General features: G+C 48.6%; 1 protein-coding gene across 14 annotated transcripts in view; it reads right to left on the bottom strand.

Annotated features, from left to right (window-relative positions):
• MSI2 (musashi RNA binding protein 2) overlaps positions 1–19,202 on the bottom strand; it is a 391,787-nt gene that overhangs the window by 139,328 nt on the left and 233,257 nt on the right. For all 14 annotated transcript variants that reach the window (XR_014238421.1, XM_082371917.1, XM_082371905.1 and 11 more), the window contains exon 7: positions 291–339. Coding sequence is in view for 13 of the 14 variants with exons in the window: in XM_082371917.1 (XP_082228043.1) it covers positions 291–339 (49 nt within the window). In the remaining variant the exon portion in view is untranslated. The remainder of the gene's footprint in view (positions 1–290; positions 340–19,202) is intronic.

The following is a 19,202-nucleotide window of genomic DNA, read 5'->3' as shown; positions in this document are numbered from 1 at the left end:
TAGCAAGGACTAAGAAAGCAAGGATTGGACAAGTGTATCAGAACGCGTGTTGGGCGTGGCTGCATAATTAAATGACAGTTCCCAAGCCAAAAGGAAATGGTGTTTTAACTGTCCAGTATCAACTCTCCACACGATCGTGGCCCTCTATTAATAGAGATCCACAACACATGTCACCTCCACCTGCCTGATTTTGGAACAGTCACTGCATCTTTTGTCTGCAGGACGGGGGGTGAGAAGAGATGGAGCCCGGAGAGGATGAAGGGGCAACCTCCTCACACTGGGGTTCTTACCTCTGTGCCTGTTGGTCGTCTTATCAAACATTAGCATTGCATCCTCCACCTGCAAAACAAATACAAAATAGAGTCTGCTTTAGGAATTTTAACAAAATACACAAAACATTATATATTGGGGGGGGGGGGTGGCGGCAGTTTCCATTACAGAAGTCATGTTGCTTGTTAAAACCTATTTGAAAATACAAATATTGAAAGAGAAAATAAATCACTGTGTGTCTTTCCAACCTAGCATAACCACAGTTAACATCTGGTGTACTTCCTTTTAGTTTTTGCTTTAAAAAATATATATATGCCGATTTTAATATAGTTTAAATCATATTGTATATGGAATTTTCCCCTTGTTCTTTTTTTTAAGATAACATTACAATATTGCAAACAATTTCCAGATGACTACATTATGAATACTATCTTTTTTTCCCCATCCTTTTTCCACTGTGGTAAAAATACCCATAACATAAAAGTTGCCATCATAACCATCTTTAAGTGTACAGGTCAGTGGTATTAAATACATTCATAACGTTGCACTAGCATCACCACCATTCATCTCCAGAACTTTTTTCATCTTGTAGAACTGAAATTCTACCCGCTTTAAACAATAACTCCCACTCCCTTCATCCCCTCAGCCTGTGGCAGCCACCTGTCTACTTTCTGTCTCTTTGTGTCTCTGTGACCACTCTAAGTATTTCACTTCATATAAGTAGAATTACATAGTATTTGCTTTTTTGTGACTGGCTTATTTCACTTAGCATAATGTCTTGAAGGTTCATCCATCTTCCATCTATGTATAGACCACATTTGCTTATCCATTTGTCCATCAGTGGACACTTGGGTTTTAGCTGTTCTGAATAATGCTGCTATGAACATTGGTGTACAAATATTTTGAGTCCCTGCTTTCAATTCTTTTGGGTATATACTCAGAAGTGAAATTGCTAGATCATATGGTAATTCTGCTTTTAATTTTTTGAGGAACTGCCATACTGTTTTCCACAGAGCCTGTACCATTTTACATTCCCACTGACAGTGCATAAAGGTTCCAATTTCTCCACATCCTTGCCAGTACTTGTTATTTTCTGCCTTTTTTTAAAAAAATAGTAGTCATCCTAAGGAGTGTGAGGTATTATGAATACTAGCTTGACTGCCACATAATATTTCATGGAGGGAGAAGCTATAGCTTACTTAATTATCCTTCTGATAGATATTTCAATTGTTTCCAGTTATAAACAATGAAACTTCAACATCTTGATTGTTGTGGGCTGAACTGTGTCCATCCCCCACCCCTCGAATTCATATATTGAAATCCTAAATGCCCAGCATCTCAGAATGTGACTTCATTTGGAGATAGGGTTTAAAGAGGTAATTAAGTTAAAATGAGGTCATTAGGGTGGGCACTGATTTGGTACGGCTGGTGTCCTTATAAGAAGAGGAAATCTGGACACAGGTACAGAGGGAAGACCATGTGAAGATGCAGAGAAAAGGTGGTCGTCTGCAAGCCAAGAAGAGAGGCCTCAGAAGAAACCACCTGCCGATGCCCTGCTCCCGGACTTCTAGCCTTCAGAATTGTGAGAAAATAAATTTCTGTTGTTTAAGCCACCCAGTCTGTGGTACTTTGTTATGGCAGCCCCAGCAGACAAATACTTGATGCTAGGACCTTTCCAAAAACATCAAAGAGAGGAAAATACTAACGGCATCCTCTGTCTCTCTTCCTAGTCCCTTCCTCTGTCCTCCCAAGCACACTGCAACCCTTTTAGTCATTTCTGGACAGTCAGGATCCACACTCAAGTCCCACACAGACCTCGAGAAACTCACACTTATGAAACCAGATTTGGCTTTGAATTCCGCTCCTTTTACTTATGATCCAATCCTTTATTTGCTCCACAAAAGACACATCTTTAGTGCAGGTGCTGTCCTAAACCAATCAGCCATTCACTTGCAGACTGTACCTGGTTTGGCCAGGCGAGTAGCCTGGTCTCCTCATTCACTTTGTGCCCAAAGTTGGCAGTAAAAATACAATCCAACCACATGGTTGTGGGTGGACAGAACTGTTAGCCAGAGGGCTCCGGGCTTGGAGCAATTTCAGCGTGTGTGTGTGTGTGTGCGCGCGTGTGTGTGTGCGCGCGTGTGTGTGTGTGCGTGTGCGTGTGTGTGTGTGTGGTGCGAAGGACCAAGCACTGTTCACTGGAGCTCAAAGGCTCAGAAATGAGCTTGGGGGCCTGAGCTAAGCCAGCTGAGAAAAAGAACCATCGGCTATTCATTCTTCACTCCTCCCAGATGACAGTCTCCAGTGGAAGGGAAGACACTGGGCAAAGCAATAAAACCAGGTTTAAAATGGTGCCTCCAGACAAATCAAATCTATTTTTCTAGATGCTATCAAATATAATAGGGGGAAAAGCAAAGTTAAGGTAAGAATGGAAGAAGGGGTAGGCAAGCCAGACACAAACCTCCAAGGGACTGGTCTAGCTTAAAAATCCCTTCTGGAGTCAGGGCCCCTTGTGTTGCTAAGCAACCGAGCCTGAGCAAACAGGCTCCTGGGGCCTTCCCCTTCTGGTCCCCATTTCTGTAGTCAGTTACTGGGAGGGAAATGGCCTTGCACGGTGACTGTTCCTCCAGCAAGGAGCTGTCCTCTCTCTCCCAGGAACCAGGCCTAGGGGAGTAGGGGATGCTAGTTTGGAGAGGGGGTGCCTTCACCAGACCCCTCCCCGGCCAGGCAGGATTGATGAGTCCCTAAGGCACCTGCTGAGGCCAAACACACCATAGCCAGATGCCTCCCGTGCACCCCTCAAGCGAAACCACCAGAAGATCAACTGGTTTGTTTCTACACAGAGCCGTCACATTCGAGCATATGGCATCGCAGACTCCGACCCGGGGCCTCGAAGAGGATTCCACTGCCTGGGGTGCGGGTGGGTGGTGGGTGAAGCCTGCTGGGTATCGTGCAGGTAAACATGACATCCGTTTCACACCCACTGCCATATTTTCTAAGATGTTTGCCAAGTCCTTATTTTGAGCTGAAAATGCCTAACAGTAAGAAAAACAGCCCCCCTTCTGTGTTGGCCATGTTTGGGTACTGAAACTCAGATCCCCTTAGGAAATAAATACTTTGAATTAAAAACAAGTATTTTCAACGCCCCTCCTTTCCACAGTGCGTAATTGGGTCCCTCTTCTCCTTCCTACTTTTGGATGTTTTCTGATGCTGCCCTCCTAATATTCGCTCCACCCTGATGAGTGAGGAGGGGGCTCTGTGTATGTTTTTTGGGGCAACCATTGTCGTAAAGAATAGAGCTCTTTCCTCTATGGGCCAGTGTACAATGGGCCTCACAAAGACCTCCTGAATAGATACAGCGTCGGAGCGCAAGAAAAATTCTATTAACACTTTACAAAATAGAACGTCTAAGAAGTAGCTAGAGAGGAAAGAGAAAGGGGAAAAAAAATCAATATGGATAAGTCCCGGTGCTTGGGGGAAGAAAACTTTTCAGTGATTGCAAAACACTTATTAATTCAGAGAAGCCATCAATGCGATGGAAATCTGGCAGAACAGCAAGAGCCGAAACTGGAAGAATCCGAATATACAAAGACTGAATAGAATGAAAAACACGGCCTCACATACGGGGCTGTTTCTCACGGTTCTATGTGAATCAAACAGAAGAGGCTTGTGTGAGCCTCCATCACAGGGCTGTGAGGGATACGGGCAAGGTAGCTGGTATTCAGCCCCGGAGAGAGCAAACTGATAACTCTGTCCGTCTCACACACACACACACACACACACACACACACACACACACACGTAGATTAGTTGGCTGTGCCGAGTGCAGCCTGCAGGCCAGGCCTCGTTCACGGAGCTAAAAAGAACACAAAAGAGTTAGGGGGCTGGACACAGGCGTTTCTCTGACTTCGGGGAGAAAACACCACTAACCCTGGTGAAATGCTGCTTCAAAGGCTACCACCCTCCGCTTCATGATCAGCGCTGGTATTTATTTTGTGTTGACAGTGCCCTCACCAGCCATACAGATTTCTTTGTACCAGAGGTGGGGGCCCACAGGCCTAGTGGTCCTGGGGGGTCCCCAGAGCGAGGGGGCAAGAAGGGGAGGAGGTGTCTGAACCTGAGCACACTTTGTCCCACGTCTTGGCACCTGCCCGGTCTGTCTGGGGAGAAGGAGCTTGTTCCATCCTTGAGATCTGCCTTCTAATAAAGTTAGGTATAAAAGTTAGGTGTAAAGGCAGGTATAAAACGCAGCCCTGGCATTCTCAGTGGTGTACCCTTGCAAAGCAGGGCAAGTGACTTTGAGCTGGTTGGAGATGCCGCCGTTGGTGTCCAACACCAGGAGGTCCTGAACCTGTAATCCTGACTATTGCAAGGCTCAGACTACATCGTGACCTCCTCAGAGGTGCCCCATGCACGCCCCGCGTCTGAGAGTCAGTAGTGGGAGCCACACTGTTAGTTTGCACGGCCCACGGGGGTTAGGCAGGGGGTCTCAAGCCTCCTCCCTGTCAGAATCACTTGGAGCACTTGTTAAAACACAGATCCCCTGGGCCTCAGCCCCAGGGTGTCTGATTCAGGAAGCAGCGCCTGCATTTCTAACAAGCTCCTGGGCGATGCTGATGCAGCTGCTGGCCTATGGACCCTACTTTCCATGTGCTGCTCTAAGGGGGCAGAAACAATAACAAACGTTAAAGACACTGGACAGAGCTGCTTCTCCCTCTTTACATACATTCAGTGCTCAATACATGAACCAAATTTCCCTTCCAGAGGCAACGGAGACACGTCAGGGTGATAACAGTTCTCCCCCGCTTTGTTCCCTGACTCTCAGCCATTTATACTCCAAGATCCTGAAAATGACAACAGCAGAACCCATGACAGAAAAGATGACAAGAAGAGGGACTTCTTAGTGGCAACCAAGCTGTCCCTGCACCCAATGCGGGGAAAATTCAGATTCTACTAGGATGACAGAAACTTCCCTTCCAACAAACTCCAGCTAATGGCTACATCATTCAGTCAGCTCAGTTGTGATTAGAAAATCTAATCAATTAACTTTGCTTTTATGTGACATGTATTTATTAAGTATGCACTATTTGCAAAGTATCAGCCTAAGTTCCAAATAAGAGGCAAATTATATAGGTCCATAGTATATGGATTGCATTAATGACCCCATACCCTTTACCCTGTAATTTTGCAGTTCCTCTCAAAAAAGGCAGTCTATCTCCCCACCTTTGTATCTGGACTTGACTTGTTATGGTCAATAAAAAAGGTGGAGAGAATGGTGTGCCTGTTTTGGGCCCAGCCTCATGAGGGTCTGTGTGTTTCGGCTTGTTCTCCCTTGCACCTCTGCCGTCACCATGAGAAGGGCATGGCCAGGCTGGCCTGCCGGAGGATGAGAAACACGCAGAGCAGTGCCAAGTCCCCTCAGTTGCCCCAACTGAGGCCAGCCTAGATGGGCGAACAGCTGGTCAACCCCAAAACATGCAAGTGAACCCAACCAAGATCAGCAGAACCGCTCCCAGTGGACTTTAGACTGCAGACTCGTGAAATAAACAGCTATCGTCTGCCACTGAGGTTTTGTGGTTGTTTGTTACATGGCATTCTTGTGGAAACAGGTGACTCATACATGGTCCCTGCTCTCAAAAAAAAAAAAAAAAAAGCTTTTAGTCTATAAGCAGATACACAGTCTCAAATAATACTAGACAGTGAAGAAAGGCAAGAAAATGGGTGGAAGGAGGTAAAAGGCGGAATGTCAGCTGAGTATTAAACTATCGATTCCACCTTCCGAGTGGAATACACGTATTAGGATGTGAAGGGACCGTCTCTAAATCTCACCTCAGCAGCGAGGTTGGAGACCGAGATCCTGGAAGTGCCAAGAGAAATTGGCAACATGTTCCGCCCTAAATGAGCACCAGGAAAATCTGCAATCGTTAGCACTCAAGTCAGTGGGTGATGCCTCTCTAATCCTAATTCAGTTAATGAATGAGCGAACCCTCTTTATAATGAGTCTAAAGATTTACTGTGAGCCAGACATTCTTGCTGGGTGATCGTAGAAGTAGGCAGAAGATGTTGACCATATCCAGAGGTGAGACTTTAGCCATCTCAGCTCACGTACTAGCTGAAGAGGAAAACTTTCAAGTCACAGAGCAAAGAATCTGCTCGAAAGAGAGGTCAGAAATTCTCCTTGTCAGGTTGGTTGGCCAAAGTTTGGGACCCTAGAGTGTGCCCTCTGACCACCGCCGTTTCTGCCAGAGGTTTTGGCTCCCCAAGTACATAGCAAGCAGGTGAAGCTGATTTGGAGATGGCAGAAAACTTGTTCCCAGGAAATGGTAAAAGGGAAAAGAGTTGCTGGTAATAACTAAGGAGGTGCTGGGACACAGCTGAGCATGGCAGACAGCGTGGCACAAAGCATGGGCAGGATCCAGGTTCCAATCCCAGCTCCATGAGGAGCTCACTGAGGGGAAGTCACCTCCTTTCTTGGTCCTTAGTTTCTCATCTGTGAATGGAGGGAAGGAACTGTATGGGATGGTCACCTACGATCCATCCGTAGAGATTCTGCCTAGAATGCTGAAACGGACCACAGAACCTGCTGGGACCCCATCCAGGAGCATCAGATTCACCGCTGGTCCTTCACAAATTCTCTGTGACTGAGGATATTCCAGAGCTTTGCTGTGGCTGGCCAACACACCCTCAGAAATGTCCTAACCCTCTTGGGATACAAATACACACACCCCCGCACACCACAGGTATGAAGAACAAAGCAGGAAATGGCACTTCAAATGATCCTTAAATTATCTGGTCAGACACAAGGAGGGAGAGGAAAAGGAAAGGAAGAAACGCAGCTCTTCAAACTCCCCCAGAACAAATGCCTTTCAATTTCACTTCCTGCTCCCACTCAAATACTTCAAGCGTTAGTTTAAATAAACGCCCATAAATGCGATACCGTGACACTACAGTGCGCGGGGTTTAACAGGCCTGCTGATGCTCTATAAACTCAAGGCACTAAAGTCATAAGAGTGGAGTGAGTCTCGTATACGAGGCAGGACTGCCCAGAACAGAGAAGCCTGGGATCCCTGCTGGAGACGGCGGCTGCCTTATTCCGGGGATTGTTTCTGCACATAGGACGGCACTGCCCTCCGCTCCTCCTCCAACCAGCCTGCACAAAACCAAAATCCACTCCTGCCCTACAGCTTGGTAAGGGCGTCTAGTTTATTGAAATGAAACTTCTCAGCATGCTTCAGCCTTGCAAAGGGTAAGGACAGTCTATCTTTAATCACTGCCCAGAAGGAAGAATGGAGGAGAAAAGAGAGCAGGCAGGAAAATCCCATTAGTTCACGCTGAAATCTAGATCAGTAGTTTTCAACCTTGACTGCTCACCAGAATCACCTGAGGAACTTAAAAAAAAAAACAAAATCCCTGCTGCCGAGGCCACACGCTGACCAGTGAAATCAGCACTCAGGAGCGGGTGGGGATGGCAGAGGAGTGTTTAAAGCTCCCCCAGGGATTCCAGGGTGCAGCCAAGGCTGAGAACCACTGATCTAAATGGCTAAATCCAGCTGAGCTGAGCCTTAATCGCAGTGTATGTGTGTGGAGATGGGCCCTAAATAAAAGGGGCTTTACCTGGATCTTCAGCTGCCTGAAGACTGGCTGTTTGTCCCCTGCCAGATCCGCGGACCCTTTGCCACAGGTGGCTTTTGGGGGCGTCTCCTCACCTTGTCTTGGTCTTAGGAAAAGAGAGCCAAAGTTCTGTTCTGGAAGGAGCTGAGAAGGGCCAAAAACTGAACACAGGACTTGAAGAAACCTAAAGAAATCACTGGGGTTTTTTTCATGACCATCAATATTTTCACATGTATTACTGCTTCGGTCCTCACACAACCCCAGAAGACAGGGATTATTACAAATTCTCTGAGCCGCAGTTTCCTCCCTCGTGGTTCTGGAGATGGCGGGGACTGGGCCCCCAGGACTCAGCGGCTGGTCTTCTGAGTCCAAATCTCAGCCGGCCAGCCCCGCCTGCCTGCCGGGGCTCAGGTTCTGATACGCCTGGCTGCAGGCACCCGAGCCCCTCAGCGCCCCAGCTCTGTGCACTTACTCCTGGAAGGCTGCGGCAACAGAGGCGCGGTCTGAGTGGTTTTGCAGCTGCTGCCACTAGGCACTTCTTCCTTCATTCCAAGTCTCAAAAATTTCTAGTCTGCATCCACCTGAAAGCTTGTCTATTTTAACTCACGCCCATGCCTTAATTAAGTAACAAGACAGACAGTCTGCTTAGTTTCTCTTTTTTGGGTTGTAAAATAGACATAAAATTTGCCATTTTAACCACTTTTTGATAAACAATTCAGTGGCATTAAGTACATTTCCTAAACTCTTCATAGAAGGCTCCTAAGTCTAACTGTGGCCAGAATGTTCAATCCCCATTTGGCAAGACTCGTCTTTACTGGCCCTATTTTTTCTACTCTTTACTGGCCCTATTTTTTTACTCTTTTTTAATTCTTGTGGGGTCATTCCATTTTCCCATTTAACTTAAACAAAACAAAACAGAAACGCAAACCCTGGTGTTCATCAGATAGCAGTTGTGAATTTATAAAATAGATACTTGCCAAAGGGTGTGGGATCTCCAAACGACTCTATTCTGGAGATTCAGATATTTTACTTACATAAAGGCAGGCAAAACCTCCTGCTCAGGGATTCTGATTCCCCACGTAAATATCAGGCTCTGGGCTATGAAATGTCTGTTCCCCCCGAAATAATGATTACTGTAATAGCTACCATTTACTGGAGCTTCATAGGCAATTTGCAAAGCTCATTTAATTATCACAATAGCTCTGAGGTAGATATTATCACACCCATTATATAGGTAAGGAAATTGTGGCTCATTGCGATTAAGTGACTTGCCTAGGATCACACGTGCAGCAAATGATGGAGCCGGGATTTAAGACCAGATGCATCCCTACCTCTTTCTACTGGTCTCCCTTAACTGGGTTCTATTTTTTGAATCCCTGGGGCTCAGCGCAGCTCTGTTGTCTCCTGAGTGAACCGACAAACACTGCCTTAAAACTCTCCCAAAAAGTTAAGAGAGGTGATGAGGTAGCCAAGGAGATAGCTGTACATCACCTCCAGCAGGCTCAGGAGAGGAGGGAATGGTCAGAGAGAGAAGCAAAGAGAAAAGGAGGCTGAGGGGTCTCTTCCTTCTAGATGGGCAAACTCAAAAAGCCTAGAGCTCACTTGTCCGCTCTTTGGTCACCGAGAAAGCTGGTGGCAGGGCTGGAACTGGCAGAGGGGTCCCAGAACTCAGTCCAGGGCTCAGACCACCAGAATCCGTGCTGCACACGAGCCCTAAGAATGCTGAGTGAGCATGCCCCCCAGAGTTGTTAGGAAGCCTTCAGGTGGTGGGTGGTGAGTGCCTGACACACAGGATACTCTCATCATAACATTTATTGCAAGTCACTGCCCCAGCCCTGGCAATCCCCGCATGTGTGCACCTACACACACGCCTGTGCACACGTACACACATAACCCACGCAGTTAAGTGGGGGGAACTGCACCCAACACCGTGCAACTTCCCGCTGCCAATGGGTCACATCCAGGGACAGCCACTAATGAAACCAGCACGTCCCTGGGGGAGCAGTCCCGGGGGCACCATCTCAAAACCGAGCAAGGGAAGCAAGAGTCTGCCTGTACAGCCTCGGGTGGAGTTGGGGGCCCTGGCTGTGCGGGCAAAGCCCAGGCCCGGCGTTACCCCAGAGGGCGGGGCAAGAGGCTCTCTCTGGGGACACCCCAGCCGGGATGAGACAGAAGGCTGCGAAGGAAGGGAGGCGGTGGGAAAGGGACACAGACAGAGGCCGGGCACAAGCTGCTGGAGGAGAAGCAGTTGGTTCCGACAGGCTTGACAGCTGTCACGTGGAAATGGCATCTGGTCTCACGGCCTCTCGTGCGAGGCGCCTTTGCGTGGCGGCTGCTGGGCTCTGGAAATCCCCGGCCCGTGTGCAACACCGGTTGTGAACGCGTGCGTGCATGCAGGCATGCGAGTGTGTGCCGTGGGTGCGCGAGGGGCAGGCAGGCTTCCTAATGTGCCTCCCCCCACCCCAGCCTCTCCCCATCAGGCCTCCCCCTACCGCGAAAAAGGCCCAAACCTGCCAGCTCCGGAGGAGACAGGCAAATCATTAGTGGAGCACTGATGTGCCGTAACACTCTCTTGCATTCCCATTAAACAAATACTAAACTGCTAATTGCCAAAATAGATCTCCAAGACTCTGACCAAACAGGGGAAGGGTTTATAATTACCAAGTGTGAAAATGCACAGCCTGTAAATAACCACCTCATCTGTCCTCATATGGGCTGATATTGATGGGCATGAAATAAACATCGGGACCAAATGGAAAAATCATCCACATCTCCTGTGGCCAATGCAATCTCGAACGATGACAAGCATAGCTGCAGCCATACGCTCGGGCAGGGACCGGGGAGGGACAGGGGAGAACGGAGTTTTGCAGGCTTGGAGAGTCTAGGCTCCCAGCCTGATTTCAGTCCCTCGGGCTATTTGCATTTTCCTGCAGCCTGGAGGATAGGGAGGGTAAACGGTGTGGCTTGATGATGCGATGGAGGGCTTGCCTGCACCTTGGAAAGGCCAGGGCCGTGGACCCTCTGGGACAGGCCTTCAGGCACGTTCTATCCTGCCCCCTTTAACAGACTGGCTGACGAGGATGGAGAAGGAGGCAGAGGGAGAGTTTTGCCAAGGTGACACATTTATTCATTAACCCATACGTATCAAGGCTCTCCTGTCTGGCCGACACAAAGAGTTGGTTGCAGAGCATGGATGAAGAGAATTTGGGTTTAAAATGACCTTTGGCCTTTCTGACACCCCCATGCCATGGTGCCTGCCTACCACTCCGTCACTGGGATGGGAGGTAGATGGGTCTATCAGATTCCAAAGCCCCCCCTCTCTCCTGGATTGCACCTGAGGAGGGGGAGGTGATCTGCCAGAGGTCATAGGAACGGTCCCCCTTCGCTCTCCACCAGCCTGTGACTCTGAGGGATTCAGCGGGGCTTGTAATGAATGCCTGAAGCCGAAGACGGAGGTTCCATTTATCTCGGAATCAATCCTCAGGAATTAGAGGTGACCCAGAGGTCACCTCTCCCCTTCCCCCCTGGTACAGGAATCCCTTCTCCAAGGCTCCTTTGAACCCCTTCTGGAGCTTCAAAGACTCAGAGCATCTCTGGCCCATCCCTCAGTCGAATTCAGGAGCAGCAGTGCTTAGATGCCTGAAATAACAGCTTCCTCTGATCTGAAGCCCAGTTTTGGCACACGGCAGAATCCTGCAAACTGCACGGCATCAGGCATCTGAATCAGGGCACCAAGCACCACCCACCCCAAAACTTCTTAATGGGGCTTAATGGCATCTCAGGAAGCTCCTGCTCCTTCCCCTTCTGGCCACGTGAGGGCCAGTCTCCTCGGCGCCCTGGCCCCTGAAGTCACCCCCTAAAGTCCTGGGTCAAACGCTCCATCAAATATCAGCAGAAGGAAGGAAGTTCTAAACAACAGACGATTTTTTTAAAGGAATTCTACATTGCTACTTTTAAATTCCCAAAGTGTCTTCAAATAATGGCTAATAGAAACAGAATGCTGCTGGGAACAAAGTTCACTTGCGGCAACAGAGGCTAAAGGACTCTGTCACTCAGCAAAGTTACTTCTTGTTCAGAAAGGATCATGAATATCTGAGCTAGAAAGGACCAAAAAGATATGCGTCCAGGCCAGTCGTTCTGCAGAGGAGCAAACTGGCTCTGAGCAATGCCGGGCAAACTGAGCCCTGGGGTCAAGGGAGCCTGCTGGGCGTCAGGAGTCCTGGGTTCAAATCCCAATCCACCACGTCCACCTCCACACCATCAGGGGCAGGGCTTCTGGCGGCTCAGTCTCCTTGTGCATAAAAGGGGTGATGATCACTGGGAGCCTTCACCCCAGCCTTGGGAAGCAGAAAGTAATGACATAACACACAGGAAAGCGCTCGGGTCGGTGGTAAATGACTGCCCCTTGCTATCTCCAGTACTTGGCACACACAGTTTCTTGACGAGGATCTGAGGGCTGGATAACGGAGGAACGGACTTCGTGTCCATGACCGCAAATTCCAATTTAGTGAACTCAGTGTGGATGAGCGAGGGTCACCCTCATAAGGGTCCCTTGCTGTGCTGTAATGAGTCGGACGCAAATAAACCATCTTTTAGAGAGCAAGGGGAATGGCAGAGCCAACTGTGGCACATCCGACAGTAGAATATTCCCCGGAATAAAAAGAAATAAACCACTGGTACTCAACGTGGATGGATCTCGAGGGAATTACGCTGACTTCTCAATCTCAAAGGCCGTATGATTCCATTTCCGTAACATTCTCAAAATGACAAAATTATAGTGATGGAGAAGAGATGAGTCATTGCCGGGGGTCAGGGGCGGGGGAAGGAACAAACCATTACGTGAGGAATTTCTTTGTGGTGATGCAACACTTCTGCACCCCGATTGTGGTCATGGTCATTCGAATCTACACGTGATAAAATGTCAAAGAACAGCGTGTGTGTGCGTGCACGTGTGCACGCACACACACACACACAAAACCGATGATGTACCAGCATCAATTTCCTGGTTTTAACAGTGTGCTATGGTTATGGGAGATATTATCATCGTGGGAAGCTTGGTGAAGGGTACACAAGAGTTCTTTGTACTATTTTTACAACTTTTTGTGAGTCCTACACTATTAAAAAATAAACATTTAAAATAATAATTTTTAAAAACCACAAGGGGGCTCATTATATCAAGAAACTCAGTGGCAGATCAGTTTATAATGCAAATAAGTATGCCCTAATTTCTCTTGACTTGGATAGCGTGGGCACAAAGAAGGTACACCTATAGTAGAAAGAGCTAGCCCCTACCTGTGTCCCCAGTTTGGCACTGGCCTTTACTACTCTGAACTAGTATTGTGTCACATGAGTATCTGTTTTGGTAGTCCCCACTGCCTCTGTCTCACCATCTACCCTGGTCCTCAGGAAACTTCATACACAGCTCTGCAAATCCACAGCACCTGCTAAAGTAACTAATACAAAAATGACTGCACACAGTAAGTGCTTGCTGATTGAGTTTCAGAAAGATTTTTGCAGGATAAAGAAAAAACAATTCAGATACAGAAGAGCCTCAAATCCAGTGGTTTCCATTTTTTCTTTTTGCAGCTATCAAGGCCCTCTCTTTCATTTAGGTTTTGAAAACAGATCTTATATCTTTTGAGATATTTCATACACCAAATTGTACTTATTACTAATTATGAGATTCAGAAATGTATTTATCAACACTTGTCATAATTGTCAGTTGGGGCTTTTGGCAGCATGGGGTGACCAGGGGCAGAGTGAGTTGGGTATTCTCCAAAAGCAAGCACACTTGACATTTTAGTTGGTCCTCATGCCGTCTGGGGTGGGGTAACCATAAGGCCTGACAGGTTTTTTGATGTAATGAAGTCAACCTGAAGACCCACCCTCTTTCTCTTGACCCCGAGGTTGGACCCCTCTGGCCTGCTCAGAGGTCTGGCCTGATCTCTGAGTCAAGATCTGACCATGACTCAGATCTTTGCAAATGAGTATTGACAGAATAACCAACCTCCCACTTAATCCCCGAGCCACACAAATCCCTAAAGGGGAAAATAGAAAAGGAGAGGGAAAAAGCCTCATCTACCCTTAAAAAAAAAAAGTACCAATTCAAGCTGCTTCAAGACCCAACAAGCATGTTTTTCTTTCATTTATTTCTCCATCAACACTCTGAAGGATAAAGATCTTTCTCATTTCAAGAGCTGTCAATTTGCTTTAGTGCCATGTTTTTCATCTGTTTGAGGTAGAGAGGAATTACAAAGCAGGCAAATGAAATAATGTACCGCCATCTAACATATTTTGGCAATTCAAATTGGGACCAGGGTAAAAGGAAATTAAAGACGGACGACAGGCCACACGGCACATCTGTGCTGTACCTCAAGGCCCACCCCTGCCTGCCCTCCATTCGCGAACTCTATGATTTGATGAAGCCTTCGGCTCTTTGCTGAAACCTGTACTATGTGCTGTACCCTAATTCTTCAAATCATTTATACATGTTGCACAACTCATACAATATTTTGCTTTCTGAAGCAGAAAAACCTCTTAGCTGCTGGTAAACTGTCAGGTGCTGTTACTTTAAATACCCCTGTGAAATAGCACAGAAGCCGGCAGCGCATTCCTGGATTTACTACCCTTCCCCATGTAAATTAACAGAGACAAATGCTTGCCACATGCCAAACTGTGAGAAGTCCTCACCCCCTCAAGCCTAAGGGTTCCACTACCACGGAACTTAATAAATAAAAGGCAGCCTTAATCTCCTCCTCTCACGGCCTCCTCTGCCAATGACGACGCCCCATGAAGATTGTTGGCGAATTCATTTACAGTTCTTTTTGCTTTTCATTAAATTGCTCCTCAACTGCTCAGATCTGTAATTTCTCCCTCTTTAGCTCCAGGGCTGGGGAGTTCTGAGAGAATGACAGAAATTTCCAGGGCCAAGATGCCTCAGAAGACTTCAGGTGCTATGTGGCACTCAGGAACCTGCCCTTGGCCATCACAGGTGGGCTACAAGGAACTGGCCACAGGCTATGAGAGCCCAGGGGGCCAGGCTCCTTTGAGATACTAGAGTTAAGGGATCCCCACCACCACCAATTTGAAATCAAGTGGTAAATGTGAGAAGGGACCCGTGGTACTGTCTTTTGTCAAATCCCATCAGCCTGTGGACACCATCGGAATCTAGCTAGGTTTATAAAAGGCCTCATGGCTCTTCTGTCAGTGATGCATGTGCCTACAAGCAGTGTTTAGTGGGGCACCTGGACCTGGGTCCCAGCTCGGCAGTGATAACTAGCAGGAAAGACCAGTAACTCTGGAGGCAAACTCCCTGCTCTCACATTCTGGCTCTACCACTCACTAGCTGTGTGACCTTGGGCAGGTGACTCAACTTTGCTGTGCCTCCGTTACTTCACCTCTAAGTTGGTACCCACGTCACAGTGCTGTTACGAACATTAAGAGAAGTTAACTCATGTGCAGCATTCTGGCACACAAGGAGAACTAAATAGCTGTCATCCGTTATTAACATTGCCTCAGTGAGCTGGTCAGGAGAAACGTCTAATATTGTTCATTGTACCTGAGGCCTTTCCTATTTCAACTGATGTTGATGCCAAGTGAAATTAAAACTAGAGGACAGATTGGCTTTACCTGAGCGAGCAGGACCAAGGATGAAACAACCTCCCTGGGCTGGCCACTTTCTCAAACATCTGTCCAGCTCTCCCTGCCACACGCGGGGTGGCTATGCCCCACCATGAGGGTTCAGAAGCATGGAAAACCAGCCAAGACAGAGAAACAGGCAGGCGTGTGCTAGCACAAGATGGCTCCTGCTACCTGCCGCCAAGCCTTAACCAGGCAATGCTCTTCTGCTTCTAAGTTCTGTGGTAAAGAAATGAACTCACTGAGGTCACTCACCCTCTGGACCTGAGTCTGAAGCCCAAGGCTAGTCACGACCCCTCTACGCCATCCTGCACCTGAAGAGGTGCTTTAGCCAGATGCCAACAGGTTACAAGCCTTTCAGAGGCCTAGGCTTCCATCCTAGGCCAGTTATGGCCCTAGCAAGTGGGCAGCCCCTCACTTAGAAAGAAATGAGTTTGTCAGAGGCAAACTACTACCTTTAGAATTCATTCATTTGTTGTTCATATTCATTCAATCAACACGTATTTACTAAGTGTACCATAAAAGGCACAATGATTTTAAAATGAGGAAGACTTGACTCCTGGGGGTCCAGGGGGCAGAGACAATCCCTGCACGATATGTGAGGAGAGCTCTAAGAGAGATGCAGACCCCTGCAGGGCACGTACAGACATCTGTAGTCTTTAATCATTCATTCCTGCCCTCCAGGGCTCTGAAAACTCAGAGTGAAAACTCACTCACTTGGCCAGAGGAGACAGACAGTTTGTCATGGAAACGGCAGGACTGCATTCCAGGCAAAGAGGCCCCATGGGCCTGGCACTAGAGCAGCAGGTCTGGGGAGACATCTAAGCCAAGAGAGCAGGGCAGGGAAATCGGTGAGAGCCTGGGCCACGTGAGCCACGGAGGGGCCGGGCCTCCATCTGGGCTTTCCTGAAAGGAACCGGAGGGCAGAGTAACATCAGAGGGCCCACCCTCAGTCTTGGCTGAAACCAACCTCCCCCAGTGGATTGGGAGGAGATCCCAGAGTGCTGGCTAGGGCTGAGGGGTCAAGGGCTTAAACCTCCGCCACCCACGGTTACAGGGTGGGTCAGAGGCATAGCTGGGGGTTAGCAGACTGCAGCAGCCCCAGGAAACGGCGTCGCCACGACCGTGAGAACGAGGCAGAAAGGAACCTCCCTCCTCGAGGCACATCAGATCCAAGGAGCGTCCCTCGTGGAGAAGTGACATCGTCCTGAGCCGACAGGCCTGGAGCCCCGTGGCCTGGAATCCTGAGGAGCCCCATCTCTGGGCACGCAGGAAGGAGAAAACTACTCCAGCTCAACGAGCCTTCCCGCTGTTCCTGTGCGGGCAGCGGCGGGGAAAGGGGGAAGGGGTGTCAACTCAATATATCTGAGTGAGGGGGTTACTGCTCTGCCTTGTGTTACATTCGCTTCCTGTTCTGAGCTTGTTAACTCCCACTCCTTGCTCCACAGATCAGCACCCCATTGTCTGCATGACTGGGTGTGCTCCCACTGGAGGCTAAGTTCCCTGAGAACTGCGTCCCTGCGTCTTCTCCACCTTCCAGATCGTCCTGTTTGCCGGATGGGTGGCGGGCGCACGTCCACCGCACCTGCGGGTGAGTGAGATGGTGAGAGGCAGAAGCGGGGCGAGAGGGGACCCAGCGGCTTTAAACTGCCTGCTCCTAATCCCAGTTTATGTGTGGAGGGCTAAAGCCAGAGAAAAACGCAACGTGCCATAAACCTATATATTTAAAGTTATTTGCAGATGCGTGTACCTGCCCCAGCCAGCTCGAGCAGCTTCAGAGCTTGTGTGACTTTTAAAACTAAGAATCCGGTGGGGAGCTCAGTATTATTGAGGACCCCACACCAGTGGAGCCAGGGCTTATTAGCATCTTGCTAATCAGGGTAGGAAAAAATGGGAGGGCTGTGTGGGGATGGAGACACCATTCCCAACATCCTCCCCACCCAGGACCAGCTCCCAAAGAGGCCTACAGAAAACCCTACCACCCAAGAGGCTGCAAGTTCCACTGAATGAGACAGAGGAAGGAGAAGAGAGAGAAGCCGCCAGGGACAGAGCAGCAGTACGACAGCCCAATTTAATAATCAACGGACATGGGGCTTCCCTGGTGGCGCAGTGGTTGAGAATCCGCCTGCCAGTGCAGGGAACGCGGGTTCGATCCCTGGTCCGGGAAGATCCCACATGCCGCGGAGCAACTAAGCCCGTGCGCCACAACTACTGAGCCTGCGCTCCGGAGCCCGTGAGCCACAACTACTGAGCCCACATACTGCAACTACTGAAGCCCATGCGCCTAGAGCCCATGCTCTGCAGCAAGAGAAGCCACTGCAATGAGAAGCCCACGCACTGCAACGAAGAGTAGCCCCCGCTTGCCGCAACTAGAGAAAGCCCACACGCGGCAACGAAGACCCAACACAGCCAAAATAAATTAAAAAAAAAAAAAATCAATGGACAATCCAGAAAGAGAAAGACAGATACCATATGATATCACTTATATGTGGCATCTAAAATATGACACAAATGAACCTATCTACGAAACAGAAACAGACTCACAGACATAGAGGACAGACCTGTGGGTGCTGAGGCAGGGTGGCATGCGGGCAGGGGAGGAGGGGCTGGGAGTTCGGGATGAGCAGATGCAAACTATTATATATAGAATGGATACCAACAAGGTCCTGCTGCATAGCACAGGGAAGTACATTCAATATCCTGTGATACACCATAATGGAAAAGAATATAAAAAAGAATGTATACATACGTATAACTGAATCACTTTGCTGTACAGCAGAAATTAACACAACACTGTAAATCAACCATACTTCAAAAAACAACAATCAGTGGACAATTAACAAACACATGGCAGGCCCAACACAGGTCACCAAGGCACCGCTCCTGCCTCCCATGGCCCGGGTGGACAGGCGAACTGAAACAGACATGTACAACCAAAGGACAAAAACAGCGGCTTATCACAGCAAAAAGAGTTGCAGGAACAGAGGGATGCAGAAATCACCGTTCGACCAAATCTTCAAGCACCGTTTCCCAGCAGAAGATGGAATGAAGCCAGGTCTTGAAGGATGGGAAAGTTTAGAAAAACCAGAGAAGACCTTGGGAAAGTGTTCACATTGTGGGGGGCAGGGGGCAGGGGGGCGGTGCTGAGTTAACATTGGCGGGACTTCATTTGGTTGGAAATGCCTCGGCTCTGGAGTTAAAGGAGCAAAAGAAAGCAGGGCATCCCTAGAGCATCAAGGCTTCCCCGCGTCACATCCACATCCGTGACGCCACATTCTTGCCTCCGTGGGCGGGATAATGCCGGGATGAATGCTCCTGCAGCAGTCTCTCCCTCGCTCCTCCTTTCCACGTGAGAGAAAAATATTTAAGAGAAATACTCTCTAGACAGCTGAAATTTCTCCCTCGCTGGCCCGATTTAGTTATTTATCAGAACGCTTCAGCGAGGTTATTTTCAGACTTCCACGTGAAATAGTAGTACTGAGCACTTCCAATTCATCTCCCCAGCAGTCTTCAAATGTCAGCTCATTAATCCTCAACCCCCCCGAGGAGCAGCGCTTTGCCCCATCTCTCAGACTGGGAAGACAGAGGCAGGGCTGCGCTGGGATCCCCGTCGATCTCCGCGATGAGTGATGCCTGTCTGGCGCAGGTATACTCTCACCTGGACCCCAGGCGCCGTGAAGACC

The sequence above is a fragment of the Balaenoptera borealis genome (assembly GCF_965194805.1).
Source record: "Balaenoptera borealis genome assembly, chromosome: 20".
NCBI lineage: Eukaryota > Metazoa > Chordata > Mammalia > Artiodactyla > Balaenopteridae > Balaenoptera > Balaenoptera borealis.
Note: the sequence above shows the minus strand (reverse complement) of the source record. Positions and strands in the feature narration are given on the sequence as shown.